At 33.6% G+C, this 27,722-nt stretch overlaps 3 protein-coding genes across 8 annotated transcripts; 1 reads left to right on the top strand and 2 right to left on the bottom strand.

Moving 5' to 3' along the window:
* Positions 1-630: 630 nt before the first annotated feature.
* LOC129306863 (uncharacterized) lies at positions 631-2,070 on the bottom strand. The gene is made up of 2 exons (XM_054947634.1): positions 1,283-2,070; positions 631-1,076 (listed from the first exon to the last, which is right to left on the bottom strand). The coding sequence occupies exons 1-2, from the start codon at positions 1,763-1,765 to the stop codon at positions 1,020-1,022; spliced, it is 540 nt and encodes a 179-aa protein (XP_054803609.1). The 5' UTR covers positions 1,766-2,070; the 3' UTR covers positions 631-1,019.
* Positions 2,071-12,825: 10,755 nt separating this feature from the next.
* LOC129304871 (uncharacterized) lies at positions 12,826-13,681 on the bottom strand. Its single transcript, XM_054944699.1, has 2 exons — positions 13,437-13,681; positions 12,826-13,333 (listed from the first exon to the last, which is right to left on the bottom strand). Exons 1-2 carry the CDS (start codon positions 13,600-13,602, stop codon positions 13,089-13,091), a joined length of 411 nt encoding a protein of 136 aa, XP_054800674.1. The 5' UTR covers positions 13,603-13,681; the 3' UTR covers positions 12,826-13,088.
* Positions 13,682-15,261: 1,580 nt separating this feature from the next.
* On the top strand, positions 15,262-20,559 carry LOC129306266 (prolycopene isomerase, chloroplastic). 6 transcript variants are annotated; one of them, XM_054946752.1, is made up of 13 exons: positions 15,273-15,985; positions 16,558-16,764; positions 16,858-16,957; positions 17,754-17,836; positions 17,929-17,985; positions 18,258-18,410; positions 18,499-18,577; positions 18,704-18,852; positions 18,957-19,091; positions 19,260-19,373; positions 19,560-19,670; positions 19,768-19,919; positions 20,051-20,559. In XM_054946752.1, the coding sequence occupies exons 1-12, from the start codon at positions 15,485-15,487 to the stop codon at positions 19,903-19,905; spliced, it is 1,827 nt and encodes a 608-aa protein (XP_054802727.1). In that variant the 5' UTR covers positions 15,273-15,484; the 3' UTR covers positions 19,906-19,919; positions 20,051-20,559. The 6 variants fall into 6 exon arrangements, 5 of the variants coding, with proteins under 5 accessions (XP_054802729.1, XP_054802727.1, XP_054802726.1 ...); XM_054946751.1 differs by having other exon boundaries at positions 15,277-15,985; positions 19,768-19,876; XM_054946755.1 differs by having other exon boundaries at positions 15,933-15,989; positions 19,768-19,876.
* Positions 20,560-27,722: the final 7,163 nt, after the last annotated feature.

Raw genomic sequence — 27,722 nt, 5'->3', positions numbered from 1 at the left:
AAAAATATTAAGACTGATTTTTTGTTGTTGTTGCTAGCCATAGAGTGATTTCCCCACCATTCTTGTTAATGATTTAAGAAATTAAAACCCTGCAATATAAAATCGTGCGACGTAACCTTAGTATATCTTGGCACGAGTGGTGGGGCCGAAATATTGGGGCAGTTGCACCAAGAAAACGACTCGGCGCAATTTGCAAGAGACAATACGGAACATCGTCCTGGTACCCCGTCACACGCAAGCGGGGACTTCCCTGTTTCTTTACAAGATGCTTGGCAGGCATACAAGTCCTGTTCAAAAAGTAATTGAAAGAGAGAAAGCTAGACTTGTTAGGTAAATTAAAAATTAGTGACACGTATTATAATCGCCGTTGACAAAACAGGTTTTCCGAGAAACCTCTTTTTTATACTTTTTCTCATTTCTCTATCAGATTTTTTTCCCAACATGCCAAACATTACGTAGTTTCAAGGCAAGGGGGTTAGGCCTCTCCACTGGCATATTAATAGAATTCCCCCATTTTGTCAGGAGGAATGATCCACTTAATTGCATTCTTCATTTTGTTAACCAAAATCAAATGCCACACCCTCTTCATGCTCTACCCAGCTAGCTCCCAAGTCCCAACAGCCCCACAAGTTTTCTGATTGACTTTCGTTGCATGAGTATCCAGATTCATTATATCGAAAACGATTACAAATTCATGCAGGGAGTGAACTTAAACCTATCTGATGTCATCTAGCTTTATCTTTATAGCGAGAATTGGACACTAATATAACAGGGTTACAGTGTCAGGAAACATTCCCCAACAGAAAAAAAAAAAAAAACAACAACTTCATCACTGCTTCCATATTTCCATTGGATTGTCAATTCTCCACAAACATAACAATAGTCTACCCACCACAGCCCATTACTGTTTGGAAAAAAATTACCTTTCCACACAAGAAAACAAAATTTTGCCACCGCAGTGTCCCACGATGGAGTCGGTGTCTCCCAGTGGTCTCACAAATTCAAGGGGGAAATTGTACTTAACATACAAATCGAAATTCAATGGCATCGCACTCATCAACAAGTTGGACGAACACCTGCATCTCAATAAAAGACAGGGATTCAGTTTAACCTCGCTTACTTCATTCATCATTCATGCCCTCAATTCAATATCAGCACCAAAACAAAAGAACATCAAATCCTGATTTCTTCCCCTGTTTGACCGCAACCACCTCTTAGAAACTAAAGAAAATTTCACAGTATATTTCTTAGGGTCGTGGATGTAGCTTTAAACGTAGGGAACCTTGGAGATTTCCCACTTGGTAGAATTCGGGAATCTGGGTTTGGTGCTCGTGATCGTGTCGGATGATTCTCTCTGGGACGGACTTCTCCAGAACCCAGTACCGTAAAACCGTTCCCACATCTCCTTCTCCAGCTGCTGCAACTCTTTATCCATCTCCGGCGACATGTGCAGATCAGACATGTCCAGGATGCAGTTCGGGTGAATCTGGTTCTCGGTATCGTCGCAGCCGCACGAGCAACGACGGCTTTTCGGCGGCAGCATCCTCTTGCGATTTCTCCGAAGGGCACGGCGGCACAGGCCGGCGGGGACCTTATAGATGGCGAGCACGAGCAAATTAGCAACGGCGCAGGGGAAACAACAGCATATGACGGCGCATTCGGCCGTGGTTTCCCCGACGACCTCGCCGACGAAGCTTCTACTGCTCTTGAGGAGGGGTTGCTGGCGGGTGGAGGCAGCCTGGCGTAGACGGACGTTCCTGGACATGGCGGGGATTCTCGAAGGGAATAGCGAGAAGAAAACAGGGGAGGCAGGGAAGACCAAGAAGCGCGCCCTGAGGGAAGAAAAATCAGAGAGCAGGAGTCTTGGCCTCCACGTTGGGAGAAGGAGACGATGGGTTGGGAAACGAAAGAGAGAATGGGAAGAAGACGAGAGGTGAGAGAGGGATTTGAAGATGCGGAAGAGGCACTTCCCCAATATAGTCTGCTACGTTTTTGGCTTTCCCGTGCCTGCCAGGACCAGACTCGAACGCGAGAGACTCTCTCGGGCTTCTTCGCGTCTGCCGTTGAATTGGCACATTGCTTCTTTATAGTCTTTTCCTATTTGCCAGCACACTCGTTTCTTGCTTGATTTCACCCCTCACCTGCCCCTTGCCCCCATGGTTTAGAAAATATTCTTATAAAATTATTAGTAATCAGTATTATAATTAGCTTCCAACTCCATATGATCAAAGTTTTTAAATTCCTGAGTTTCAATAAACTCGTGAACAAAAGATATACTCCTAACATAGACTCGTAACATAAAATCATAAGAATTTATCTTTATTTATAAATTATTAATGAAATATTTTTATTTTAAAACTTATATATTATATTAAATAAAGTGATCAATACCAATTTTGAAATTAAAATTAATGTTTTTAAGAAATAAAAATAAGGTAAAGTATTGATAGTAATAAATAATATTTTTTAAGCTAATATTGATTTCTTTTCCCTCTGTAAAATTATTTATCCAGCTGGTATATGAAGTGGGAGATCTTAGAAAATAAAAAAATAAATTAAAATAATTTTAAAAAAAGTAAAATATATAAAAAAAAACTAGTCAAAAGTGACACTAAAATCGTATAAGAAAATAAAAATTTGAATTAGACGCGGTGCTATTCTGAAAATGGTCAAATCACTCCATTGCAGGAATGGTAGAAAATTAATGTAAGGTTACATCATGAGCTCGGCCCAGCAACTCGAGTCAACCACAATTGAGTTACGGATTGCCATGAAAGATAATGCGAGTGCGATCATGTTCCAAGTTTTTCAATGAGTTGACTAGATTTTATAGTGTGATAACGCTAACTCGGTGAGTCAAGCGAGTTAACTCACCCTTTTAACAATTTTGCATGTGATTGCCCTTTGGCCTTTTAAATCACTTGATTGATTTTTAAAAATTATTTAGATTGTGATTCTTGAATGCGATTCCCCCCTTATTTGTAATCACTTTTATTGAGTAATAGATAGAAGGGCCAACGGAGCCACTAATATTGGGTGACGATTAGTTAATTCTTATTATTTCATAGCCAGAGCAATTCATGTGCAGATATTTTTGTCATTTCTTGCATGAAATTTTACATTTTATATTTAAAACATGATCAGTCTTAATATATATATATGTATGTATGTATGTATGTATAAGAAATAGTAAATCATAATTAATTAACCATGACTTATAAGAAATTAATAACTATTTATAAGAACTTAGATATGCCTTATTTCCTGCAGAAAATTTGAAATTAAAGCAGTATATTGTATGATCCCCTGCTGCAATTTTGAATTAAGAAACGGCTAAGAGAAAACGTCTTGGTTCTACTACTGTTGTTAATTCCAAGTGCAGGGGCTAATTGAAAGACTTGCTTTTAATTCTTTAATCTACTTTTTGTCTTTTACATTTATCTTTTAATACTATTTTCATTCATTGCGTATATTAATAGGGGTAACTTCCAATATAAAAGATTAAAGAGTGTATTTTAATTTGATAAAACCAGCACACATGTTTAACAAATAACTCACGAAACTAACTCCCCCGTGCCCCATGGGGCCGACTCATACCAACTCTCACCTTAAACTTGAAAGCGTAGAACTGTATGCTCTCACATCAATGAAATTTAAGCCTTGTAGATGGGGCTAGTTTTTTAAAATGTGATGTATCAGAGTTCAAATTTCCATTAAAAAAAGTGTTCATACTCATGCTGTGCTTGGTAAAAGACAAAAGTAGGGAGAAAATGATTTTTCTTCCTTGGCTAAGGAGAAAAAAATAAAAAGGAAAGAAAACTGGGAGGAAATAATTTTCACATGTTTTTACGTCTAATTTTTTTCTCCAAATATGGAGAGATTTTGGAGAAAAAACTCAAATTTTAAATTTACACATTAATCTTTTCATTTCTTGTTGGTTGCTTCCCTCCACTTTCATCCTGATTTTTTTTTGTTGGACGAGATAATTTTTTTTTTTGTTAGCATCGGATAAAACAATTTACAATTATATTTTTATTCAATCAATAAGATATAATAACAGTTATAAAAATAATATGTTAAAATATTAAATTTATTATATATAAATCTTTTTTTACAAATAACAAGATTATTATTATTCATATGAAATTAATATTTTTTTTCTCATTTTTCTTGCTCAACCAAACAAAGGGCTGTCTCCACTTTCTCTTTTTCCTATGTTTTTTGTGAGCCAAACATATGATTAATATATGATTATATCTTGAATAAGATTATCTTCAATAAAAGAACATCTGTATGAAAAAAAAAAGAAGAAATATACTCTCTCCGTCTCAAATTATAAAATACTTTTAAAAGTAATTTGTCGTCTCAAAATATTAGACACTTTGAGAAAACTAATGTTTCATTAGATAGACTTATTCTAATATTACATTTTATCTCTCTCTATTTAATATTAATTAAATGTAGATTCAAAGTTGTTAAATGATAGATATTTTAAAAAGTTTATATTTTTATTTTGAAAAGATAAAATTATTAAGTATATTTAATGAAATTTATTAATATATAAAATTTTATTTAAAAATATTTTATAATATTTTATAATTTAAAATGAAGGAGTACGTTCTTCCGCTGACTTAAAAGCGCTCAAGCCGTCGGGAATGACTCGGTCAAATGGACGCCACTCAGTGAAGGGCAAGCGCATGGTTAGACTTTGTCGGAAGATATCGCCGTATCTATCTTTATTATTCAATTCTTAAATGGCGTCATACCTGCGTGTTGAACTCTTTAATAAGGCCTTGTTATTATTATTATTTTTTCGTAGAAGGCCATGGAGTTAACCGTGCAAATATACAATCTAAATCTCATCAATATATAGAACATTCATATAATTAGAGGGTGAATTATTAAAAATTTAAACATTTAAAATGTCGATAGATGTTAAATGAGCTATGTAATTGATATATTTATTAACTTCTCTAAAGATATAATCAGAGGTGGCTATCCAATCTCTTATAATAAATTCTCTAATATTATTGATGGTTGCAGCAAGAAAATAATTAATAAAAAACTCTTTGCATATTAGTGTGAGTGTCTCTGTAAAGTTAAAGTAGATATTAATTTTGCTAAACTTCATTGCCAACAAATGTTGAGGCCTTCTAAGATGTCCATAAATTCAACTGCCATACTTGGTTGGTAACTGATATATTCAGTAAAGTCTTTGATCTAGTTGCTTTGATCATTTCAGATGAGACCTCCGCAAGAAGCTGCACCCTGATTGTTAATAGAGTCGTTTGTACCAAATTTAGCCCAATCTTTTTTTGGAGAGCACCATTTCATTATAGATCTATTATTTTGTTAGGTTAAGAAGTTGATTCTAAATTGAAGATATTGATCATTATGAGTGTCTTGAATGTTAGTGAATGCAATGTCTCTGTCAGGTATGTGCGAGTGTGAAAATTATGATCCAACATCCGCACCTCTTTACTCATATCACCTGCACGTCGTCTGGGTCCAGTTTAGGCTTCCTTATTTTATTCCCACTATTTTGTTGTATATATGGACTCCACATTAATGGTTTTAACTACATTAATTTGGCTACTCGATATACACTTCAAAATCAACGCACGCAAACTCCACGCCCATGTCATCAGTATGCATTTTATCTTTTTAAGTAGCAACAATTAGTTGAATTTTACAGTAGTATAATTATTCACGTCTTTAAATGATCTGGATATATATATATATATATATCCCTTTTCATTAAAGGATCGTTGTTGCATTAACCAATAACCAATACTAATTTTTTTTTTTTGCTGGTGACATACATACATGCATGTATATATATATGTTAAATGAAAATGAGAACTGGATGTGGTTTAACAAAATGCTCCAGGTATAAAACGCTGCTGAAATTACTCATGTACTCTTTTCATTAAAAAATGTAAGATATTTTTAGTTTTTTAAAATGTAATCATTATCTTTTTTTAAAAGTATCTCTTTTAATGAATGATTTTCTATTTATTGTACGGTATTTGATAAAAATAAATATAAAAATATATAATTAGATTAAAAGTAGGCAATTATTTTGTTAAGAAATAAAATTTAATTAAAAATATTTTATATTTTTTTTAGCAAAGAAAGTATTGAGGAGCTCTCGTGACATTCGTGGAGGGAACTAAACCATGCATGCATGTCTAATAGGCCGAAATATCTGTGACATGCGGTGTTTGGAGCAAAGACAATCACAACTATTATTTTAAACCAGAACACCCTCCCGCAAAACAAAAAAAAAAATCATTGTTTTATCGCACAATTCAAGTAAGCCACGTGCCTTTAAAAAAAGTCAAGAAAACTTTAAAAGAAGGAGACACTACAAAAAGATGTTAAAATAGAGACAAAGAGACGGCCTAATTAATAGAGACCAAAATAAAAATAAATTAAATTTTAAAAAATATTTTAAAATATAGAGACATAGTTAAAGACAACTTATATACATCTCTAAAAAAAAGTCTCTCAAAATCCGTTTTGACTTTTATCATTATTAATCAAAAATTTAATTTTTAAATAATTAAAATGTTAGAAATAAGTTTAGAGATGAATAAATTTCATCTCTAAATTAACCATCTCTAAACCCATCTCTAATATTATTTTTATATTTTTTAAATTTATAAATTACATTTGAAACATATTTTTTTATGAATTTAGAGACAAAAATTTAGCCATCTCTAATTCCATTTCTATATTTCTTTAAAATTTTATAATTTTATTTTTCTTAGTTTAGAACAGAATTAGAGATGACTGAAATAAATATATTAGAGATAAAATTATTTTTATTTCTTAATGTGTTTGTAATTCAAAGTAGATACAGATTTAGAGATGGAATTATATTTTTAATTTTTAGATTATCAATTATTTCAATACATGTTTGAAATATATTAAAATATAAATTAATTTTAAAAAATGTAGAAAAAATTTTACCATTGTTTGGTGAGTTTTCCATTCAATGAAAACAACAAAAATTTGATATTTGTGTTCAAAAATATTTATTTTCATAATTTATAAAGTGTCTAAAAATATGTTGCACATCATTTAAATCTTTCTTTTCTTCTTTCCCTCTTTCTCTAAATTTAACTATTCTCATTTTTTAAATTATTATTTAGTATTTATGAATTTATTCTATAACTATAATTGATTGAATATTTTGTCTCTTTCATATTATTCATATTTTTTCTTTAGTACTTTTTTAATTATTAATAAATTTTTACCAAATAACAAAATTGTCTTGAAAGAAATCACTAACAATATTTTAAAATAACACATTAAAATGAGAAAATAAAGTCAAAATTCTAAAATATTTATGAAACTGAATATTAAAAAGAATTCATAAAAATACATTTGAAATGACTATAGATAATATTTATACTACTATAATTAATTATTTTAATGAAAACTATCATTTTTATGCTAGTTATGTATATATATATGTATATGTATATGAATAATTTTCTTATTCAACATAGAAAGGAAAAAAGAAAAATAAATTTTGAAATATATAAGAAAATAAATTATTTATTACGATATAGTATAATTTAAAATTATGTAAATCAAATAATATTTAATTTATGATAAATACAATTATGTATTAATACATATACAAAAAATATCATAATATTTTAAATTTTAAATTTGTTCCATATTAAATAAATTTGATAAAAATCATGTTTAAATAGAAAAATACATATAAATATATTTAAAATTAAGTATTTAATTTAATATTTTCTATTTTAAAAGTTATTAGTATTCATTAATAAAAAAAAAAATTTATATGGTCATAAATATTTTATATTAAAATAATTTTAAAAATAATTAAAAAATTGTGAATAAAATTTATTTGTAAGAAAAGAATGGGAAACATTTAACCATTTCGGGAGAAGATAACAATTTAATTATTTATATATTAATTTTTGAGAATAATATGGAGAAGATAAAAGTAAAAAATATTTAATATAGACTAAAATGATACATATTTTTAAATAAATTATGTACTTAATTATTTTTAATTAAAAAATAATATTTTTATATTAAAAAAATTGTTTTATTTTAAATTCATTTTCCTAAAAAATAATATTTTATTAAAATATAATATAAATAGTCACATAAGTAATTTTACTATATTAATAATTAAATAAAATATATCTATAGCTTTTTAATAATATAATATTTTATATATGTATATACAGTTAAGTAACATATATTTAACTTTGCGTGTAATAACTACAGGTGTATTTCAGTTAAACTGACAGAGAATGAGGACTTAAAACTTGAAAGGTAAGAAGTCAAATGATCAAATTTTAGCCTTAACATATTAGTTGATCCACACATGGCCAAGTGAGTTGGCATATGCAGATACACGTGGTTGATGAGGTGTCAAGTGATGTAACACTAATATGACAATAGAGACATGAGGAATTAAGTTGTCATTTTTTTTAAACATAGATTTAGAGGCTATTTTATCTCATCTCTATCATTTTATATAATTTTTAAACTATTTTATAGCAATAAATTTTTTACAAATATTAGAGATGGTATTTTTTAGTTAGAGACAAAAAAATCCGTCTGTAATCAGCGATAGCTTGCAAAATTTGTCTCTAATTATTCAGCGATGTTCTTTTTTGAAACATCACTATATTCTTCTCTATTTATTTAGAGGCAAAATTTTCACTAATTAAAGATAAATTATAGTGCATCTCTAACAAATATTTTTTTTTTATAACGAGTTCGCCCACTTTCAAAAACAGTCCCGGCACGATAAAAACGTACGTTGGGTTTTCCAGCACCGCTCACAACTAAAGTTAGCGTGGTTTAAGCTCAAATGATTTGAATATTTGTTTTTATGAAGATTGTATTATCAAAAATATATAGATGCATGTACAAACAGTTAACGAATAATAATTATGGTTGTACATATTAGAAGGATGATAATATCACACTATTTAAATTCAAATTCTAAAAGTATTCACATTGCCCGTGCATCCGAATCCGAACCAGTTGAAAAAAAAAAAAAAAAGTGGATGGGTCGGACTCGAATAATTCTGGGAGAGCGTGCGTAACTGGATATAATACACGTGATGGATAAATTAGGTGCAGGGAGGAATAAAAAATAAAAGAGGGAGGATAGATGTTGAAGTTGATGGTGATGGATCTCGAACGTACGTCTTATATGCAATTTCTCTGAAACACGTAACTGATAAACTCAACAAATTTGAGGCGGCAGATAAAATTTTCTTTTCTGCTTTGACATATTTGTTTATTGATTTTTTTTTTCAATGTCTCCTTAATTTTTTCACATTCCAACTTTTGTGACCCGATTTTTTTCTGCTAGAATTACAGATAATTTCTAATTATTTCTCATAATATAATCACGAAATAGAGACAGGATATGAGAGAACGAGAGAGAGTCAATGAGTAGAGTTTATTTCTCTCAGGTTTCGCTTGGCATCGGAAAATTGGGAGACAGTAATTTTTTTAAAAGATATATTTATTTTAAAAATGTTTTTTCAGAAGTCAGCTTCTTAAAAGAGAATTATTATTCAGACTATGCTGTATGATAACAATCACCAGTTATTATGCAAAGGGTAAAACCTGCTAATATCCCCAGTTGTATGTCTCAGATTTTGATTTTGTTTTAGAAATAGATTTATTTTTTTAAAAAAATTATTCAACAAAAATATCATGAACTCGTGCATTAAGATTAGCTGGTCAACATCAACGTTACGTTGATATGGCAATGTGGATTCCTACTGACAATGGAAATTATGGCAATATTCTTCATGTAATTTGAAGCTGCCGACTATTAAATCCAAACACATCTTCACAGGGCATTATTAGTTACTTAATATTTTTCCCAGATATTTAATATATAGTTAATCCCTACTCAACCGCGTTAGCAAAACAAGCGCCCGGGGGGGTGGGGGGATCCTTGCTTGACCGCGTAAACATATTGCGCCAAAATGTCAAAATCTGACTTAAAAATTCCATTAAGAAAGCTTCTCTGGCTTGCTTAGTAGAATTGCTAAAAATTACAGTGGGGAATAAGCTTAGAGCCGGGAAGACTCCCCATTTAAGTTGCTTTTTATAAAAGTTTAAATTTAAAAAATTGACATTTAAAAAAAAAATTGAGTTTCAGGGCCTGGCCTGATAGGCCTTTAAAGAACAGGATCAGGTGACCTTTTAAACTTGTTTTTCCTTTTTTTTTTTTTTTACCATTCTCCTATTCAAAAATGCATGTACAGCATGACCAATAATGCCTTATCAACGTTCTCGCCCATCGCATCTTTCTTCCTCAGATTTCATTCTCTTTCCATCTTCGTTCTCGACGTCCCTGACCATGTTCTCGGCTTCTCGCCTTTGTATGCTCTGATTGCTCTCATACTTGGCGTTCCTAGTACGAGAAGATGGGTTCCGTTGATGTCTGGACTAATTCCTTGATTATAAGCCAACGAGTGCAGACTTCTTGAAGGTCGTGTGTGAATGCTGCACGAAGGATGAGAATTTGATATTCGTCTTCATAAGGAGGATCATATTTTTGAGGTACTTTCTCAACTGTGGTACAATTTTAACATTTTCTGGCAAATTCTTCACTAGGGTTTAAGTACATGTATTTTTGAAAATTTTAATTCTTTTCCATTTGACGTTTCACAGAAGAAGGGATCCACAAGGTTTTATAATTATTGATTTTGAACAAGGTTCTGAATTTGATTGATGAGGAGTTTTATTTTCATTTTAGATTTAAACTTGGTCAAGGTTTTAGATTTGTATTTGTATTTTTTTATTTTGAATTTTTAGAAAATTTAATTTGGAATGTTATATATTATATTATTTTTAAATAAAATGGGCTTATGTGGCCTGTCCTTTACCATTTGAATAAGGGTCAAACTTTAAAATAAGAGTTTGAACTTATATGGATCTAGCTAGCCTGTTTTTTAGCTCTACTGAAAATATTAAATAATTTAAATATCAAATAAGGAAGCAATATAACTAATCAGCTTCAAAAACAGAGAGAATGACACCTAAGCCCTATACAACCACTTAACGCGAATAAAGTCCCAATCATGGGATCTTGAGCGAATAAAAAAAAAAAAAAGCAAATTCTTCAATGCCCTCAGTTACAAAACCAAAAATTATAAACAACTCCCAATGGATTAGGAAGACGAGAAGACGGAACATGGAAGGCATCTCGCTCACTCTAATATTCTCCAGAAAAATTGACGTGCTCTAGGCCTTGTTTCTTCTCAACCATGAAAAACAATATCACGTTTCATGGAGGACGCAGGTCTCATCGATCTCACTCATTATCACTCCACCCCGCCATCGCCATCAACTATTGTATATGGAGTTTGGTGAGCCCTTCACAACTTACAAGGATCTGGGTTCTAATCACCAATTTGTAAGAATTTGACTCTCGCCAATCGACAAGGGAGGAAGAAGAAACATGGACAGAGGAGGAATGATAAGATGGAAAAATATTCGTGAGAAAATAATCATACAAAATTCTAAAAGCAAGAATTACCCAAAATACTTAAACGCTGAGCATACGTTTGCTTATTATAATGAAATAGATCAAAAAAATAAATATAAAAATAAAATGATCAAGAGAAATATGTGAATACATTTATAAGAGAGAGGGGTAATTTAGTTCATGGAGTTGAAAATCATGATTCATGTGATTTTCAGAGAGTGTGATGATTCTCATATTTTTAATATATATTAATGAATTTTATTATAAAAAAAATAATAATTTAATTTATTTTTGTTTTAATTTTTTACAATTTATTTCATTATATTTTATTTTAGTCAACAAACATGACTTGAGTTAAAGTCCCCGGAACAAAGCTGAGGTCCGAGGGCACGCCATTTTTTGCAGGAAAGATGAGGGTGCGCTTCTCTGAGAGAAAAGAAAAAGAATATGATCTTCCTCCTTCTGTAGATGACCTAAATAGCCCATGATTCCACTTTGGGCCCATAAAACCTTGACTTATTTGGCCCATTACATGACTGAGGCATGCACGGCATGTCTTTGTTTGTCGAGGAAAAATAGATTTAATATCAATTAAAATTGACATAAGTGATCGAAGCTTTTATCTTTTAAACAATTGGTTATGAATGTAAATTTTAACCCTTGTGTATGTTCTAGTTTAATGGGAAGATGTCTGTCCAATACCTTTAGTATTTTGACGAAGACGTTCTTTATTGCTGGCTTCTAATACCTACAAAAACATAGTTTTAATTATAAAAGAAAATTACTTTATATTTCGCATGCGCGTGTCTATATATGCGTGCACTTAAATTCTAAGTACTCACTATAAGAGAATGAAACGGTCATAAATCATAACCTAATATCAATATCTCTCGAAAAGGTTATTAAGGAGGAAAAGAAAAGAAAGTGGTTTGGTTGGAGACCTCATTGGTGAAATATACATTCTAATGCCTTGTTTCGCTTATTAAAGTTCATTGTTCAACATGCAATGCAAGTGCCTTGGCATAATTTTTTTGTCCATTCTCAACCAATGGTGTTTTTTCCACTCTAAATATTTAATTCCAGCTACTATTCTCTCAAGAGGATCTCCTTCTGTTAATGGAGAGTTTTCTTTCAATAAATTTTTACCGTTATTGCTTTTCCATTCTCAATTAATGGTGAATTGGTGATTTTAAGTGGTAACCCATTCTTATTCCCATTTCAATAATAATATTTCATAAGTCAGACTGTATTTAATATTTTTTTTTCAGCCCAAAAAAGTCTGAGATGACACAACACACACACACACACACTTTTCCTTCTCTGCCAGAGACAATTAAAATATCTACATACACATAAAAAAATATTTAATGTCATGGCAACCCACTCACTGCCTAACCACCCCTAAAAATAAAAAAAAAATTAAAAAACAAATCAATATACAGGAACACAACGGGGAAAGACAAATATACACACGATAAATCCAAGAAAATATGCACACGATAAACACAAATGAACATATAGGAAGACTCAATCACGAAGTCAGGCAACGAAATGAAGAAGGGGGGAAAAAAGCTCAAAAACCAAACTTGCCCATGCGAGTCCTGTATTTCATAATGCCCTTATAGAGAACTGCCCTGTTAGGAGGCATGATGTCCTCCAGTCTGGGTCCACCCCTCCATTTCTGATGAACATCCTCACTCACCAAAACCTTTCTCTCCTTCTCCATCACCGCCCTCGTCACCTTTTTACGATCATTCTTGTTCTTCGGTGATGCATCTTCGCAGAATCGCAACTTCTTTTCATGCTTCTGCTCCGAAACTTGTCAAAACAAAACCCCGTACCAAACTCTCAATCATCTTGAATCTAATTTGATCAAGTTCTTACATTATTATATGAGATAAGAAAACGTGGTGGTACATACCAGTGGGATTGTGTTGGGGTCGAGGGCGCAAGACACCACCCATTTCGAACTCAATCTTCTTCATGAAATTAGAGAACAGGTGCTTGTGAACATGATGAACCAACAACACCATGCTTCCTGACACAGCACATACAGCCATGAATCCAAATCCCACAGACTCATCCATCCTTCATTCTCTCCCTCTCGATCTCTCTTTCTTCTCCACCCACAATACAATATTTAAACTTAGGTTTCGTCTGCTTCTAATCCAATCAGATACATACTCACTTTATATATCCCTTGCATTGATGGAAAGCGATGGAATTGGCAAGAGACCAGAAATCATTATTTGGTAGAGCATAGGCAAGCACTTAACTAAAATGGATAAAGCTTAAAAACGGACGTCCTTGACTCGCTTTTGATTTTGATCACTTGTTTAAACCATGAAAATTTAAAAAAAGGTAACAACCTTATTTACTGAGGGCTCTCATTTATTTGTCTGTCTTTTCTTTTTTACCCTCTTTGTAATGTCACTTTTCATCCCCAGAATTCTTATCCATAACACTTTATTTAAAAATGGATAGCATTTTTTTTCCAGCTAGAAAAATTTAATCAATGGATAGTGTTTCCGGATCACAAAAAATAGGGGGGAAAATCTTACTTAATTTGATTGATTTTCTATTTTCGGTCATAATTAATATCCCATTCATCAACATATCAAAGTGTTATAACCTATGTGAGATAATTTTTGGCGCAGAACCTACAACTAAATGAAGTGTTTATCCTGCATATAAGAATGAAAAAGGACAGCACATCTTATTATATGATTGAAATAAGATATGTGGAGAGATGTAAACTCAAAATGATAACATGACATTTAAATCAGAGACACAACTTATTCTATGATCAAAAGTCAAAATATTTGATGAATTATATGCAAAGCTAGTATTCGAGAAACCAACGATGCCTTGTCAATACGTAAATATGCAAATTGAACAAATAATCTCTGAGGATGTTTTGTACGCTTCTCAGGAACGAAACATTTGGAAAAAATTAAAATGCAAGAGCAAGAGGAAACGATCTGTTGTTGCGACAATTTGACTGTATTAATGATCAAGAAGTGAAGTAAAAGACAAGGCGAAGCATGAGATCTAGGAACATGATGCAGGCGCATGACGTGAAAAGGAACAACAGCTCGTTATGTGATCCTAATTCCGATTCCCATTTGATCTTGCTCTCCTCTTATCTTCTTTCTACGCTAGCTCAAGGGCTGGCTTCTTTAGAGTTTGATTCTTAAATCGAGATAAGACTGTTCTTCAAATCTTAAGGCTTTCAAATCATATATCATTCACACGTGTCTTTGCTCGTCATTCACACTTCACACATGGCGAGTCAAACCCCATCCACCACTTTCTAATCTTATAACTAAAATTAATTAATTAATTAAACGTGCTTCTTTCTTTGAGCAACATGAAGGTGTACTTCATCAAATACTTTATGGCCCGTTCCTTCATCAAATATTTTGTTTCAATGCGTTTGGCGTGGCTTGGTTTTCTCCTGCTTACCTCTCTTTATTGCTGGGTTGCAATTGTATATCCAACTAATTGATCACCATTTGATTCTACTACCTAGTTTAAAAGTATAAATATTCACTTCGTTTAATTGATAACCAATCGAGTTCAAATATTGAAAATTGATTTCAGACAAAGACAGCATCAACATTAAAACAGGAATTTAACCTAAATAGTAAAACTCTGAATACTCTAATTTAAATTTGACTAAACCTGCAAGCTTATAAAGTTGAGTGGCTCCCGAAATTGCCACGAGTCCACGACCTTTTCGATTTTAAAAAATAGAGCGAGCGCACATCATTTTTACCCAGTAATTTCTCGTCTTCGAGCGAGTTAGGGAAGGGATTTTTTGTCTTCTCTAAAGAAGGAATCATTTTTATCGGGGAGTGGAATCCACACCAGTAAGCACCGCTAGCAACCCACTATGCTTTCTCCACTACATAAGCAGAAAACAGTTCCACTTCCAATTCTATTTTCCCTGAAACTGTCCCAATCGCCATGCTCAATTCTCCTTTCATCTCCGTTCCCGAGCTTGGGTTTTCTTTCAAGTGTCCAACCTACACTTTCCAGATTTTTAATTATCATCCTATGATTCAATCTCGGAACTTCAATTCTCACAATAAGCTTCCGTTTTTTTTGAAAAGCAAGGCCCGATTATTTTTGGCGGGTGATTCTATAGAAGCTTCTCGCCATGGAGAATTGCGGGCCAACCCCAGAAAAGTAGGATGGAGGGTGTCCTCGAAATTGGCGCCAAATTACGAACGAGCCACGGAGGTTGAAGGAGCCGGGGGACGGATGGATAGTAATAGAGAGTTCGACGCGATTGTGATAGGGTCTGGGATTGGAGGGTTAGTTGCAGCGACCCAGCTGGCAGTGAAGGGTGCGAAAGTTTTGGTTTTGGAGAAATACGTGATTCCTGGAGGAAGCTCCGGTTTTTACCAGAGGGATGGGTATACTTTTGATGTTGGCTCTTCTGTCATGTTTGGTTTCAGTGATAAGGTCAGTCTATTTGTTGTCCACTTTCAGTCTGCTGACTTTAACACTACAAATTTGTTTCTGAATGGCTGAACGTTGCATAGGAGAAATGTGAATTCGTTCCTAATGAGAGGGACTTGCTGCTTCTTTGTGGCTGGCAGTTTGCTATGCACTAGAAATAAAATCCTATTCATGAATAATTAGTTTACTCTTTTCGCAGATTAATAAACTCTTCTTTGTATCCGTATCACTATTTCCATGATTAACAAGTGACGTTGAACAAGACCCATGATTCTAGTCTGTTCTTTTGGGGAACCTAACATAATACGCCACATCACAAAAAAAATCATGCACGTTTATGTGAAAAGATATTTCCTATTTGGGGCATTCATGGGGTGCTTCAGGAAAGCATGGTGTTGTGATTATCAAGCTCAAAATAACTTCAGTCTGCTGATATTTCTATTAATATCTGAACCAAGAATTGCCCGGGGCTTTAACATTTAAGTATTGTGGGTGGGTGATTTGCAAATTCCCTTCCTCCTTTAATTGGTATTCTTCCAAGGATAATCACAGCCATGCTTCTCAAATATGGGCAGGGTAATCTCAATTTAATAACACAAGCATTGGCAGCAGTTGGTTGTCGGATGCAGGTGATACCAGATCCAACGACTGTCCATTTCCACCTACCCAATAACCTTTCCGTTCGAGTGCACAGAGAATTTGATAAATTCATTGAAGAGCTCGTCAGTTACTTTCCCCATGAAAAGGAGGGTATCATCAAGTTCTACAGTGAATGCTGGAAGGTTTGTCTTTGTCAAAGTGACTGCAACTCCCTTGAGGCATTTCTGCCTTTACTTGTACTTGATAACTTAGGATGTTATATGTATGGTGGCTAGATTTTCAATTCCCTTAATTCACTGGAACTGAAGTCGCTCGAGGAGCCACTCTACCTTTTTGGACAATTTTTTCAAAAGCCCCGTGAATGCCTGACTCTAGGTAACTCTTTTAACTGTAGCAAGACTAATGATTTTGTTTTTAGACTTGCTTGGTTTTTGTTTGCTATGACATATTGATTGCTTGGAACTTGGAAGCATTTATAGAAGAATATAGGTTTCTTTTAGCTGTGAGATTAATGCATGAATTAAAGGATTCATTGTGGGAAAACAAGGGTAAGTAGGAAAAAAAAAACAGATATATTACTAAACTAGATGTTATTTACATTTTTCTGTGTAAATTACTCAAGAAGGAGGTGATAACTAGTTAACTCAGTTAACTTTGACTTAATATGTGATGGTGCAAGGCAAGAATTGTGTTGATGATACCTGTGGAGTTACCTCATGCATTTTAGTTTTGAACTGCCAGAATATGGGTATCCTTGATTGACAAGAGAATTTGTATGCAGTGCTGGCTTATTTATAATATAATATTCTTGAATGAAGAAAATTTTGTATGTAGTGCACATCTCCAAGTATCCAAGATGGCATTTGAATATTTGACTAGTGTGCAGTTAATGGACCACTTAAGAGTATCCTCATGAACCTTTACTTTTGAGTTTACACTTCACGGGAAGTTTGGTCTGTAAAAAATAAAGGGTTATTGCCCTTGATTATGCTTGGTCGATTTTGTCCATGTAACCATTGTGTTGGTAGACAATCTTTTATTAACTAAAACCATGAAATGTCTTTTGAGTGCATTATTGATACGGTTCTATTATTTCCTCACTCCCCACATCCTGTTAATATACTCTGTTGGTGTGGCGATCAACCTTTCTGATGATGTTATTAGTAAGCAGCGTATTATTTGCCCCAAAATACTGGAGACATTGCTCGAAAGTACATTCAGGATCCACAATTGTTGTCTTTCATAGATGCAGAGGTGATACAACTTGATCCAGTTGAAAGTTCAATTGATTTATTTCACTGGTACATGATTGATAAATATATCATACATGCAAATTCTGTTTGCAGTGTTTCATTGTGAGCACAGTCAATGCATTGCAGACACCAATGATCAATGCTAGCATGGTAAACTGTTGAAATAGCTGTCTGCATTTGCATGGAATGCCTGTCTTGGTGTCATATTTCTTCATTGTTGACTAGAAAGTGAGATGTGGAATTGACTAGAATTTGGATAAGAATTTATGGCTTCTTGTCCTTTTGGCACCACTGGAAGTGTGGATGAATTCAAACATTACTGTCAAGTAATAGGGTTAAATTTCATTGTTTTCCTCCCCCTTTGATGCTCAGTGATTGTCCACTCTTTCATCTTCCATTGCTTGTAATTTTTTGGCCTTCAGGTTCTCTGTGACAGGCATTTTGGTGGAATTAACTACCCTGTTGGGGGTGTTGGTGGGATTGCAAAATCACTAGCAGAAGGTCTAGTTAAACAGGGTAGTGAGATACATTACAAGTCAAACGTTACTGACATTATAGTGGAGCAGGGAAAAGCAGTAAGTGAGAAAAAAAATAAAGAGCCAACACAGATAAATTCAGAAAAGACGTGCTTTTTTCTTAAAAATTATGCTCTTCTTCTTGCAGGCAGGTGTGAAGCTTTCAAATGGCAAGGAGCTCTTTGCCAAAACCATAATATCAAATGCTACTAGATGGGATACCTTTGGTAGGCTTAATTCAAATTTTGACAAGACATTGTCTGTTAATATTTAATTATCATCTTGCTGTATCTTGTGTTGTCTGTTGTGATGTTTGGTTCGTTTAGATTAGTTACATGTTTGGTTAATTCTAGGAAAGTTATTGAAGGGTGAAGCCATTCCAAAAGAAGAACAGAACTTTCAGAAAGCTTATGTCAAAGCTCCTTCGTTTCTTTCAATTCACATGGGAGTTAAGGCTGAGGTTCTGCCACCAGATACAGATTGCCACCATTTTGTGCTTGAGGTAATTTGAAATGGCATCAACTTAATTGCTTAATACTCTTAGTAGCTTTGAAATGGGAATAATCACTTTATGTGTTCTGCTGTTGCCATCTGGCACTTCTGTAGGGCGACTGGACCAGATTGGAGGAGCCATATGGAAGTATATTCTTAAGTATACCTACTGTTCTTGACTCGTCATTGGCTCCCAAGGGCAGGCATATTCTTCATATATTCACAACATCTTCCATAGAGGACTGGGAGGTAGGCAGTACTGAATTCTGGCAGATTAAAACTGGAAACTTGTATCTTATATGATTTTTGTAAAAAAATATTTGATTTTTCCTACCCTCATATTTCTATTTTTTTCCTTGTGCTAATTAACATTAGCGTAAAGTTAAAATATCAAGAAATTTAGTGTCTCTATTCCAGGGAATTTCAAGAGCAGAATATGAGGCAAAGAAGCAGATTGTAGCGGATCGAATCATAAGCAGACTAGAGAATAAATTGTTCCCAGGTCTCAGATCGTCCATTGATTTTATGGAGGTGCGAGCTATGGCCTCATATCTCTTAACAATGTTGCTGCTATTCTTTGAAGCAAACCAGAAATCAATTAAATTCATGTGGCTGGACAATTTTGTTTTTAATTTTATTGTTTTAAAATTTCCTGTGGTTTTTGGCTTTGACCATTTATGATTATATGTTTGGTTCTGAAATTTAAAGCCACTGTAGGTGGGGACACCAAAGACACACCGGAGATTCTTGGCTCGTGACAAGGGAACCTATGGACCGATGCCACGCAGCATTCCAAAAGGTTTATTGGGAATGCCATTCAATACCACCGTAGGTTCACTTCAAATTAATGAACAGTTTCATTTTTAGAATTTATGCTTGTAGAGCGTACTGATCAAATCCCAGCGTACAATGTTAAAATGTGCAGGGCATGGATGGTCTTTACTGTGTTGGTGATAGCTGCTTCCCTGGACAAGGTGTTATTGCAGTTGCTTTTTCAGGAGTTATGTGCGCTCACCGAGTGGCTGCAGATATCGGTCAGCTCCAGCTTTCCTTTGAAGCTTGAAACCTTTCGATAATGTCTGTCTGAATATTAGTCGAAGCTTATACTTGAGTTTGAATCTTTGCTAAGTTTCATAGCTGAAATGGTACTGTGAGTGGTGGATGAGTCAAAAATAGCTTACATTATTCTACCTCTTTTGGTTTGACAGGGCTGGAGAAGAAATCAGCTGTGCTGGATGCCATGCATCTACGATTGCTTGGTTGGTTAAGAACATTGGCATGAAATAAAGGAACGAGCTTTGATGCAGGATCGTCATTATTTTGCGGAAAGAGCTTGCCTCAGTGATAGCATTCTCTTTCGCAGATACAGGCAGTGCAGTTAACTAGAGAAACATCCTGGGCGTTCACAGGATAAAGAAATTTAGAAGAAAGCCACAATATCGAGTCATCGAATTTGTGGGTGGGGGGGTGTCTACAGTTTCTGGGATTGGATTGGTCAAGTGTAACTGGTTAATCTCCAGGTGATCTCTTTATTACTGCTGATGACCATTATCCATAATGCATATCCGCACACCACGTAATGTTGAATTTTAACTATGATGTTTATAAACCGAGCCGGATTGATAAGGCTCCCTCACTTTTGAATCTTGTATCTCCTTTTCTTTGCCCTGCGTCTTTTGTTATTTACTAAATTCTAGGCATGAAATTATGTTTTTAATATTTTAACTTTTAAAATTTCTGCCCTGTATATATCATCCCCAGTAAAGGTATTCATGATTTTTTTTTTTTTTTGGTTAAGCTGCATTACAAGGTTATTTATTTCCCCTGAAAAATTTAAAAGAGTGACAGTTATAGATTGGTTTATTTTATTTCTTCTTTCTTTTGAATTTTGAGCGCTTCAAGTAGTTTGTTGTATCATGATTTCTCGTTGCTATCCTATTCCATTTCGTTCCATAACAGAACAAGAGCAACTCCGGGGATGGGAAGAGTATGGGCTGGAATTTTCATCATCCTGTTCCTCTTTTGGGATGTGGTGCGGGCAAGGACTATCCTAGTCTTGTTTGTCTTACGGATACACTTTTGATAGTATGAAGTCTAATTAGAGTTTCGATCTTCTAAAATTAATGATCTATACCTTCTCTATATTTTTAATTAGTGATAAATTTTTTTTTGCAGTATGTTTCTTTTGAACGGGAGGGAGAGAATGCTTTTTTCTTTTTAAAGGAGGGGGAGAATAGTTTTATATATTATAACAAATGGGGCAAAAAGGATAATGATAATAATGATGATGATGATGATGATGATGATGATGATGATGATGATGATGATGATGATAAGGTTTAGAGAAATTTATACATGTCAAAATAAATTATAAAATCAAAATCATGATTTTCTTAAAAAAATTCAAGTACTCCTAGGGGCATTTGGATTTCCCTATGAAAAAATTTGATAATAAAAAGATATAATTGATTTTGAATATAAATGATTATATTATATAATGTTGAGGTTTTTGCATATATAACTTATATTACAAGATCAAATTAAACAAATAATTCAAAATTTATTATTTTATATTATAATTAGTTTATTATATTTATCAATAATTTACAGTTATATATCAATGATAAACCTTTATAAATTTTTAAAGATAAATTTTTTACATATCAATGTTAAATGCTTTATATATCAATGTGAACTGGTCATGCTTTTAAATTTTTAAAAATTTGATTCATATTTTATGGGTACAATTTTTTTTTGAAAATTAAGCCAATTTATCCTATGATATAATTGATTTATAATATTGATTTTAAGTAGATTGAAAAGTAGAATTGAAAATGAGGTAAGACCATGGTGGTTTCTTTCAATTTCATTACTAGTCTTAAAAGATATGGTAGTTTCAGTGTCATTTTAGTTGTAGGGGATCGACTAAGTAAGTATGTTCACTTCATTACTCTTGCTTAGCCTTTCATTGCAAAATAGGTAATGACTATTTGTTCATGAACCAAACCAAGTTATATGAGAGCACTAATGACCATCCTCAAAAGGATGGTCAAATAGAGGTAGTTAGCCAAGGACTTGAGGCTTACGTGCATTGCTTTACACATGAGGAACTCCAATTATGGCGCAAGTTTTTTTGGTTGGACCGAGAATTTTGACAACGCCAACCGTTATACATCCACCAACTTTTCTTCATTCAAGATGGTGAGATCCACCTCCTATATCTTTGTGTGTGAAAGGAGAAACACTTATTACATACCTAAATGAATAGCCTAACAATATAATGCTTAAACTTTTGAAGCATAATTTTTGTACAAGGCCTAGGATAAAATGAAGGTTTTTGCTAATCAGCATAAAAGAAAAGTTGAATTTCTAGTTGGTGATGTTTGGCTGCGAGTGCAACCCTTCTATCAATGGTCACTCACTAAAAGTAAGTTTGAAGACATGTCCCCACATTTTTTAGGCCATCGAAAGATTAGGGTGGTATTCTGGCAACAAAAAAAAGAAAGATTAGGGTGGTAGCTTAAGTTGGAGCTACCTTAAGATGTTAGAATTCATCCCATTTTTCACGTTTCACTCTTGCATCTTGCTTTTGAACAATAGACGACTACTCCTCCAGCTTCTTTACCACTCTACTGATTTTGAGTTGCACTTACAACCTCCTCTAAGTGTTAACTCACCATTAAAAGATTAGGCAAGTAGCTTATGAGTTGAAGCTACCTCAAGGTATTAAAGTTCATCCCATTTTTGTAATTGAGTAATTCAAATTATTTCTGTTGAGAGATTTTACGAGTTGCTCAACAAAATAAGGAGGAACTATTAGAATTCATGAAGCTATTCTAACCTGACCTTGAATAAAGCCAACAATTTTGATTATAGCTAATAAATCTTGTTGTGGAGGGGTGAACCCCGGTCTAGTCTTCAAGAAAATGCCAAGAATATTGATAATATGTTTGATTCGATCACCTCTCCAATAGGTCCAACAGAGTTCAATGATGAGCAAGAACCCTGTTACTAAAGAAGATGATGGATCATGTTCAGTCTCCCCTAAGAAATGGGAATCTAAAACTCTATTGCCAAAATTGGTGTTGCTCCTTTGCATCTAATACAAAAGGCACCATTAAAATAATCTACATTAATCCTAATCGTTGTCTACAACCTCATATAAGATTTGTTACTCACCCTCTCATCAAGCTCTTTTTTTTTTAATTACTCACAAGTATTTTTCTATTGGAGATAATCTTATTTGAGACATGGTCAAGTGCTAAATGTGAACACCTATCCTAATGGGAATTTAAATCTTGATTCACCATATTGTGAGGAATTAATCCCATCTACTAGACACCACCCTTATTGGTTTTATCTAACTCCTTTTATTTCTCATGTTTTTGTTTCATCTTTTTATACCATCTAATGGATTCTTTGATTTTTCATTTTCTCATTTCTCTTTGTTGTATTTTTTGTGTGTGTAATCTAATTGTTTCATGAATGATCTATGACAAGGTTCAACAACCCCCAGTGTATGATGCTAACCTCACAAAGGGTCCTCAGTGTGTTCTTGAAGCCGAGCAATGTAATTTTGAGAAGACCTAATGAAACGACCCAATCTTAACACTTAAGTGATCCTCTATCATGGTAGAAAAATAACATATTATCATGGTAAAAAAATGCCCCTAATACTATTAAGGTAGAGAAAAGTACAACCAATGGTCTATTATGTTATAATAACATGTTTACTCCTCTAATATGAGTTGTATTATAGTAGAAAAGACTAAAACATCTTTTAGTTATCTAAGGATCGCTTGGCTTGTTTTGAATTTTGAACCCATCCTCTAAGTTAACAAGGCTTCTTTTAGCTGATTTAAATAATTTGTCGAGCAATTAAATTGAGCTCGCTGTCTTGTTATAAAAAAAAAGACTAAAATATTATCTAATTACACAACAATTATTCCACATCAATTATTGTAAAAAAGGAGTGAATCAGTCCACCATAGTAGAAAAGGATTGAAGCCAATCTAACATAGACAAGCAATCATGCAATAATAGTCCTTGTCATGTGAAACAACATGCAAATCCAATATGGATAAATCAAGCAACCTGTGTAGGCTCTACTTGCTTTAATATGTTTGCAAGCATCCTAGGTAGAGCTTCGCTTTTCCATTAACAATAATCACAGATGATTAAAAGCAATAATGCAGTAAAAAATCTAACCAAAAATAGATAAAATAAATAAACTTACAACTTGCACTTTGGTAAAATCCACTAATCGTAGGGCTGAAGGCTAAAATAACCTTGAGACCATACTTTTTAAGAAGTTTAGTTTCCTTGCGTCCATTCCCTTTCCACGGCTTCACTAGTGTTCTCTGGAAAATTTAAGAAAAAGGAATGAGACAAAAAGTCATGGTAACCACTTCAATGATTACGATATATCCACAATCAGTTGATAACTCGTTCCAGTGGGTTTTCTTTTCACAAAAAATCAAGTCCAATCAAAATAATCAAACATAACTAACAATCCATAACCAAACAACTCTGACAAATAACCAATCCTTTATATCCAAAAATTTATCAATGGATAACCAGTAGTATATTTCTCAAGATAATCAATTATAACCGACAATATATTAACAAAGAAAATTCATCAAATATTCATGAAAGCAATTACAATAGCATACACTTTTGGTTCATAATTATCTAGTTTCTCAATCCACCTTATCTCCTTATTCCTCAAATTCAGACTGTGAGCTTTAATATCCTAACAACCTAGCCAATGTGACAAGCTGTTGTAGCTCTCTAACTCGAAGATAGTGGCCAGCCAAAGGCCCAAGAGCTCCTAACCAAACCACGATCTCCAACTTTCCAAATACTAGGGGTGCTATAATTGGAACCAAACTTGTCCTGTTCCCGGCTAAGGGATTGAGATTGCTCGAGCGCAAAAGTGCCACCATATAAGCTCCATATGGGGGATGAGTCTATGAACACAGCTTGTCTTATTCCCTAGAAAATATCTCCAAGACCTTTACCACATTAATAGTTTCTCATTAATAGTAACATTTTCCAATACTTAATGATCACGAATCTCTAATTATACAATCATAAATATCAACATCTATTTGAATCCAGTCCATCAACAGTCCATACACATAATGATCACAAAGTTTGAATTCAGTTCCAATCATGAATTTCAAAAATACATATACAGACTAACAGTTTAGTCCAGTCAATCATCTGTCAACATTCCAAAAGTTCATCAAGTAAAGTTCCGTTTCATTCAGAGTTTGCCAGAGCATAAAAAATGTACCGAGTATATGACCACATACATATGAGAAATCAACCTAAACATCTTTCTCATTATAAAAATTCCATATCCACTAGACCCACGTTCTCCAAATAAAAGCCAAATTATTTTTAACATACAATTTATCATTGATTTATTAACATTAAACTACATACCATACCGTGCATACAAAGGAACAAGCACGTCATTACTTAGGCTTAAGTTCAATGCAAGAACCTGAGGTTTCTTATGTGCAAAGAGCCTTTGAGATTCGATCTTACAACCAATAGAACAGTTTAAGAATTCTAAAAAGAATAAAACCCCTTTGAATCTGTAACCATAATTCCCACAATTACAAAAAAAAAGAACTGTTCTAGACATACTCGTCCCATCATCCCCAAATCTTCAAATTCGGTAAAATAAAACTATCTTGAAAATATGTAAGCTTGAAATGTTAATTCCTCCATCCTATTGTTCGTGATAAACTTATTTCCTACCTCGATTAATTATAATGAGCTCTCTAAGTTCCTATTCTCCAAGTCTTAAGTATCCTAGGAACTAGGAATTCTTAATTATCAATTCATTTTTGCTGGCACCTTAAGGTTCAGTAATTACCATTTAGAAATAGTTCTAAATAAAGCTGATAATTCAAGTGAGTTGGGCTTGCTTGGATTGAATTCAAAATACTTGAACACATAAAAAAGCTCATGTAACTAAACTCGACCCTAACCTTTTGGGCTTTCAAGCTTGTATGAGCTGGCCCGAATACTAAATTTATATTGCATTATTTTATATTATATTTTTTATCTAATGTCAATTTTTTTAAAAAATTAATATTTTTAATTTTTATCTCATTTTAATATTATTTTATTAATGACAACAAAGAAATTCGGGTATTCAGGTTATGCCATTCGAGTTTGTGCTTGCTTGAATTTCTTTATTCTGATAGCCCGAATAAGTCCAGAATAAAAAAAAATCTTATAAACTCTTGAGCTTGATTTTAAGATTTTTCAGGTATATTTGGGTTAACTCAAATTATCACTTCTAGTTCTAAACCAGATAGAACCCTAACCAAAGCACGATTGAGTTTGATTAGTAACCTACAGCAGCAATCCATGGAGCCTAAGTAAAAAGGAAAAGATCTAAGGGTAGGGAAGGGAGATGAGTACCTATAATGCGTGAAACCTCACTTGAATCAATCTCTGGACCCTTGGGACTATGTTTTTGGCAGTTCCCCGCTCTCTATTGCTACTTAGGAGGGTGTAGAATGAGTTAGAAGTTGTAACCCTAAGATTGAGATAGTGCAAATTTTGTCCGCTAGCAGACGAGGACGAGTTGGCTGAGCTAGCCTTTCTATCCACGTTTGCGGACAGACGGGCATAATTTGCTTTGTGACAGTCACAATTGAAAATCAAAAGTCACGGTGCTGTTTGTGTCCATACTTTCCTAGCGCCACTTGTTTTTGCATCTCCATCAATGTGGGGTTCTCTTTCCTTGGGCTACAGCATTGTGCTCCGAAACAGGAGGTAAGACTGACCAACATTATTGTCATCTGCCGCTTGTGGATATGGGGTTATACAAATAGGAATGCGTGGGCAAAGATTAGAACGATAAGCTTATGTGATGCATCACTATTAACTGAGTTGAGCATGTCAAAGATCTTTCACAGAAGAAGACCAGATTCTGACTTTCATAGTTGTGCTAATTGGCACCCAAGTGCCATCGTTCGATTGCATAGCAACTGCACACGTGGTGGTTATAGTAGGACAGCTTGTGCATGGGTTTAAAGTCAAAAGAGTGGTGATAATGATAATATCAAAGGGCCTTAAAATTGATTCTGAAGATATGGGCTTGTGGTTCCAACTTAGAAAGTAAATGGGATAATGGTGTGTCTATAAATGTTCTTGCACAAGGTCAATCTATTGATAGGTCCATTCCAATTTTACTGTTCATATACTTCTTTCAGTGTGCAGATTTAGTTTTACCACACATGATATTACGCTAAGTTCTTTGTGCAGGTTAAGAATTGTCATTTAAGGTAATTGGCCCTTAAGGGCAAGCATCTCTTCAAAGGTAGGGTATTGATATATAATCATAATAAATGTGAGTGACGGGAAAAAGACATTGTGAAACTTGTTAATAAAGATTAGTTATCGACTGTGAGCAGCCTTTGGTGGGTAAGAGCCTAGCCTATAAATAGATGGCTACTGTTAATTCAGAATATGATTTTGCCTTGAATAAGAACCACTTACCGTACTATTTAGAATATCTCTCTATCCTCTATTCTCTACTTTCTAAACTTTCTCAACCTCTATTTCTCTTTCCCTCCCTTGCTTTCTCTCACTGTCACAACTATAAACATTAATACTATTACTATACACACAATTCATGGAAAGATACATCACACCAACCCAAACTCAATATTCATTATTAGTCATCACCAGGAAGGAATGCCTCCCTTACCTGCACTCAATATCTAATCAATAAATTGTCCCTGGGGAGGCTCCACAAATAACCCAAGCTCAATACCAAGCTAAGCATAACACACTCAGTTTATATTCATATATCAACCCCCATTTGATTCTAAGCAATAGTATAAAAAGAAA

The sequence above is a fragment of the Prosopis cineraria genome, unplaced genomic scaffold (assembly GCF_029017545.1).
Source record: "Prosopis cineraria cultivar Desert tree isolate PC_DT_omini unplaced genomic scaffold, ASM2901754v1 PC3, whole genome shotgun sequence".
Taxonomy (NCBI): Eukaryota; Viridiplantae; Streptophyta; class Magnoliopsida; order Fabales; family Fabaceae; genus Prosopis; species Prosopis cineraria.
This window is presented reverse-complemented; position numbering and strand designations above follow the sequence as displayed.

What these genes read in the sequence shown, in the direction of transcription:
- LOC129306863 (XM_054947634.1), bottom strand. Translation starts at nt 1,765, where the DNA reads ATGTCCAGGAACGTCCGTCTACGCCAGGCTGCCTCCACCCGCCAGCAA. An exon ending in CCAAGTGGGAAATCTCCAAG is followed by an intron (nt 1,077 to 1,282) that starts GTTCCCTACGTT and finishes ATTGAGATGCAG; the next exon opens with GTGTTCGTCCAACTTGTTGA.
- LOC129304871 (XM_054944699.1), bottom strand. Translation starts at nt 13,602, where the DNA reads ATGGATGAGTCTGTGGGATTTGGATTCATGGCTGTATGTGCTGTGTCA. An exon ending in ACCCCAACACAATCCCACTG is followed by an intron (nt 13,334 to 13,436) that starts GTATGTACCACC and finishes TGTTTTGACAAG; the next exon opens with TTTCGGAGCAGAAGCATGAA.
- LOC129306266 (XM_054946751.1), top strand. Translation starts at nt 15,485, where the DNA reads ATGCTCAATTCTCCTTTCATCTCCGTTCCCGAGCTTGGGTTTTCTTTC. An exon ending in TCTACAGTGAATGCTGGAAG is followed by an intron (nt 16,765 to 16,857) that starts GTTTGTCTTTGT and finishes TATGGTGGCTAG; the next exon opens with ATTTTCAATTCCCTTAATTC. An exon ending in GCCACCATTTTGTGCTTGAG is followed by an intron (nt 18,853 to 18,956) that starts GTAATTTGAAAT and finishes GCACTTCTGTAG; the next exon opens with GGCGACTGGACCAGATTGGA.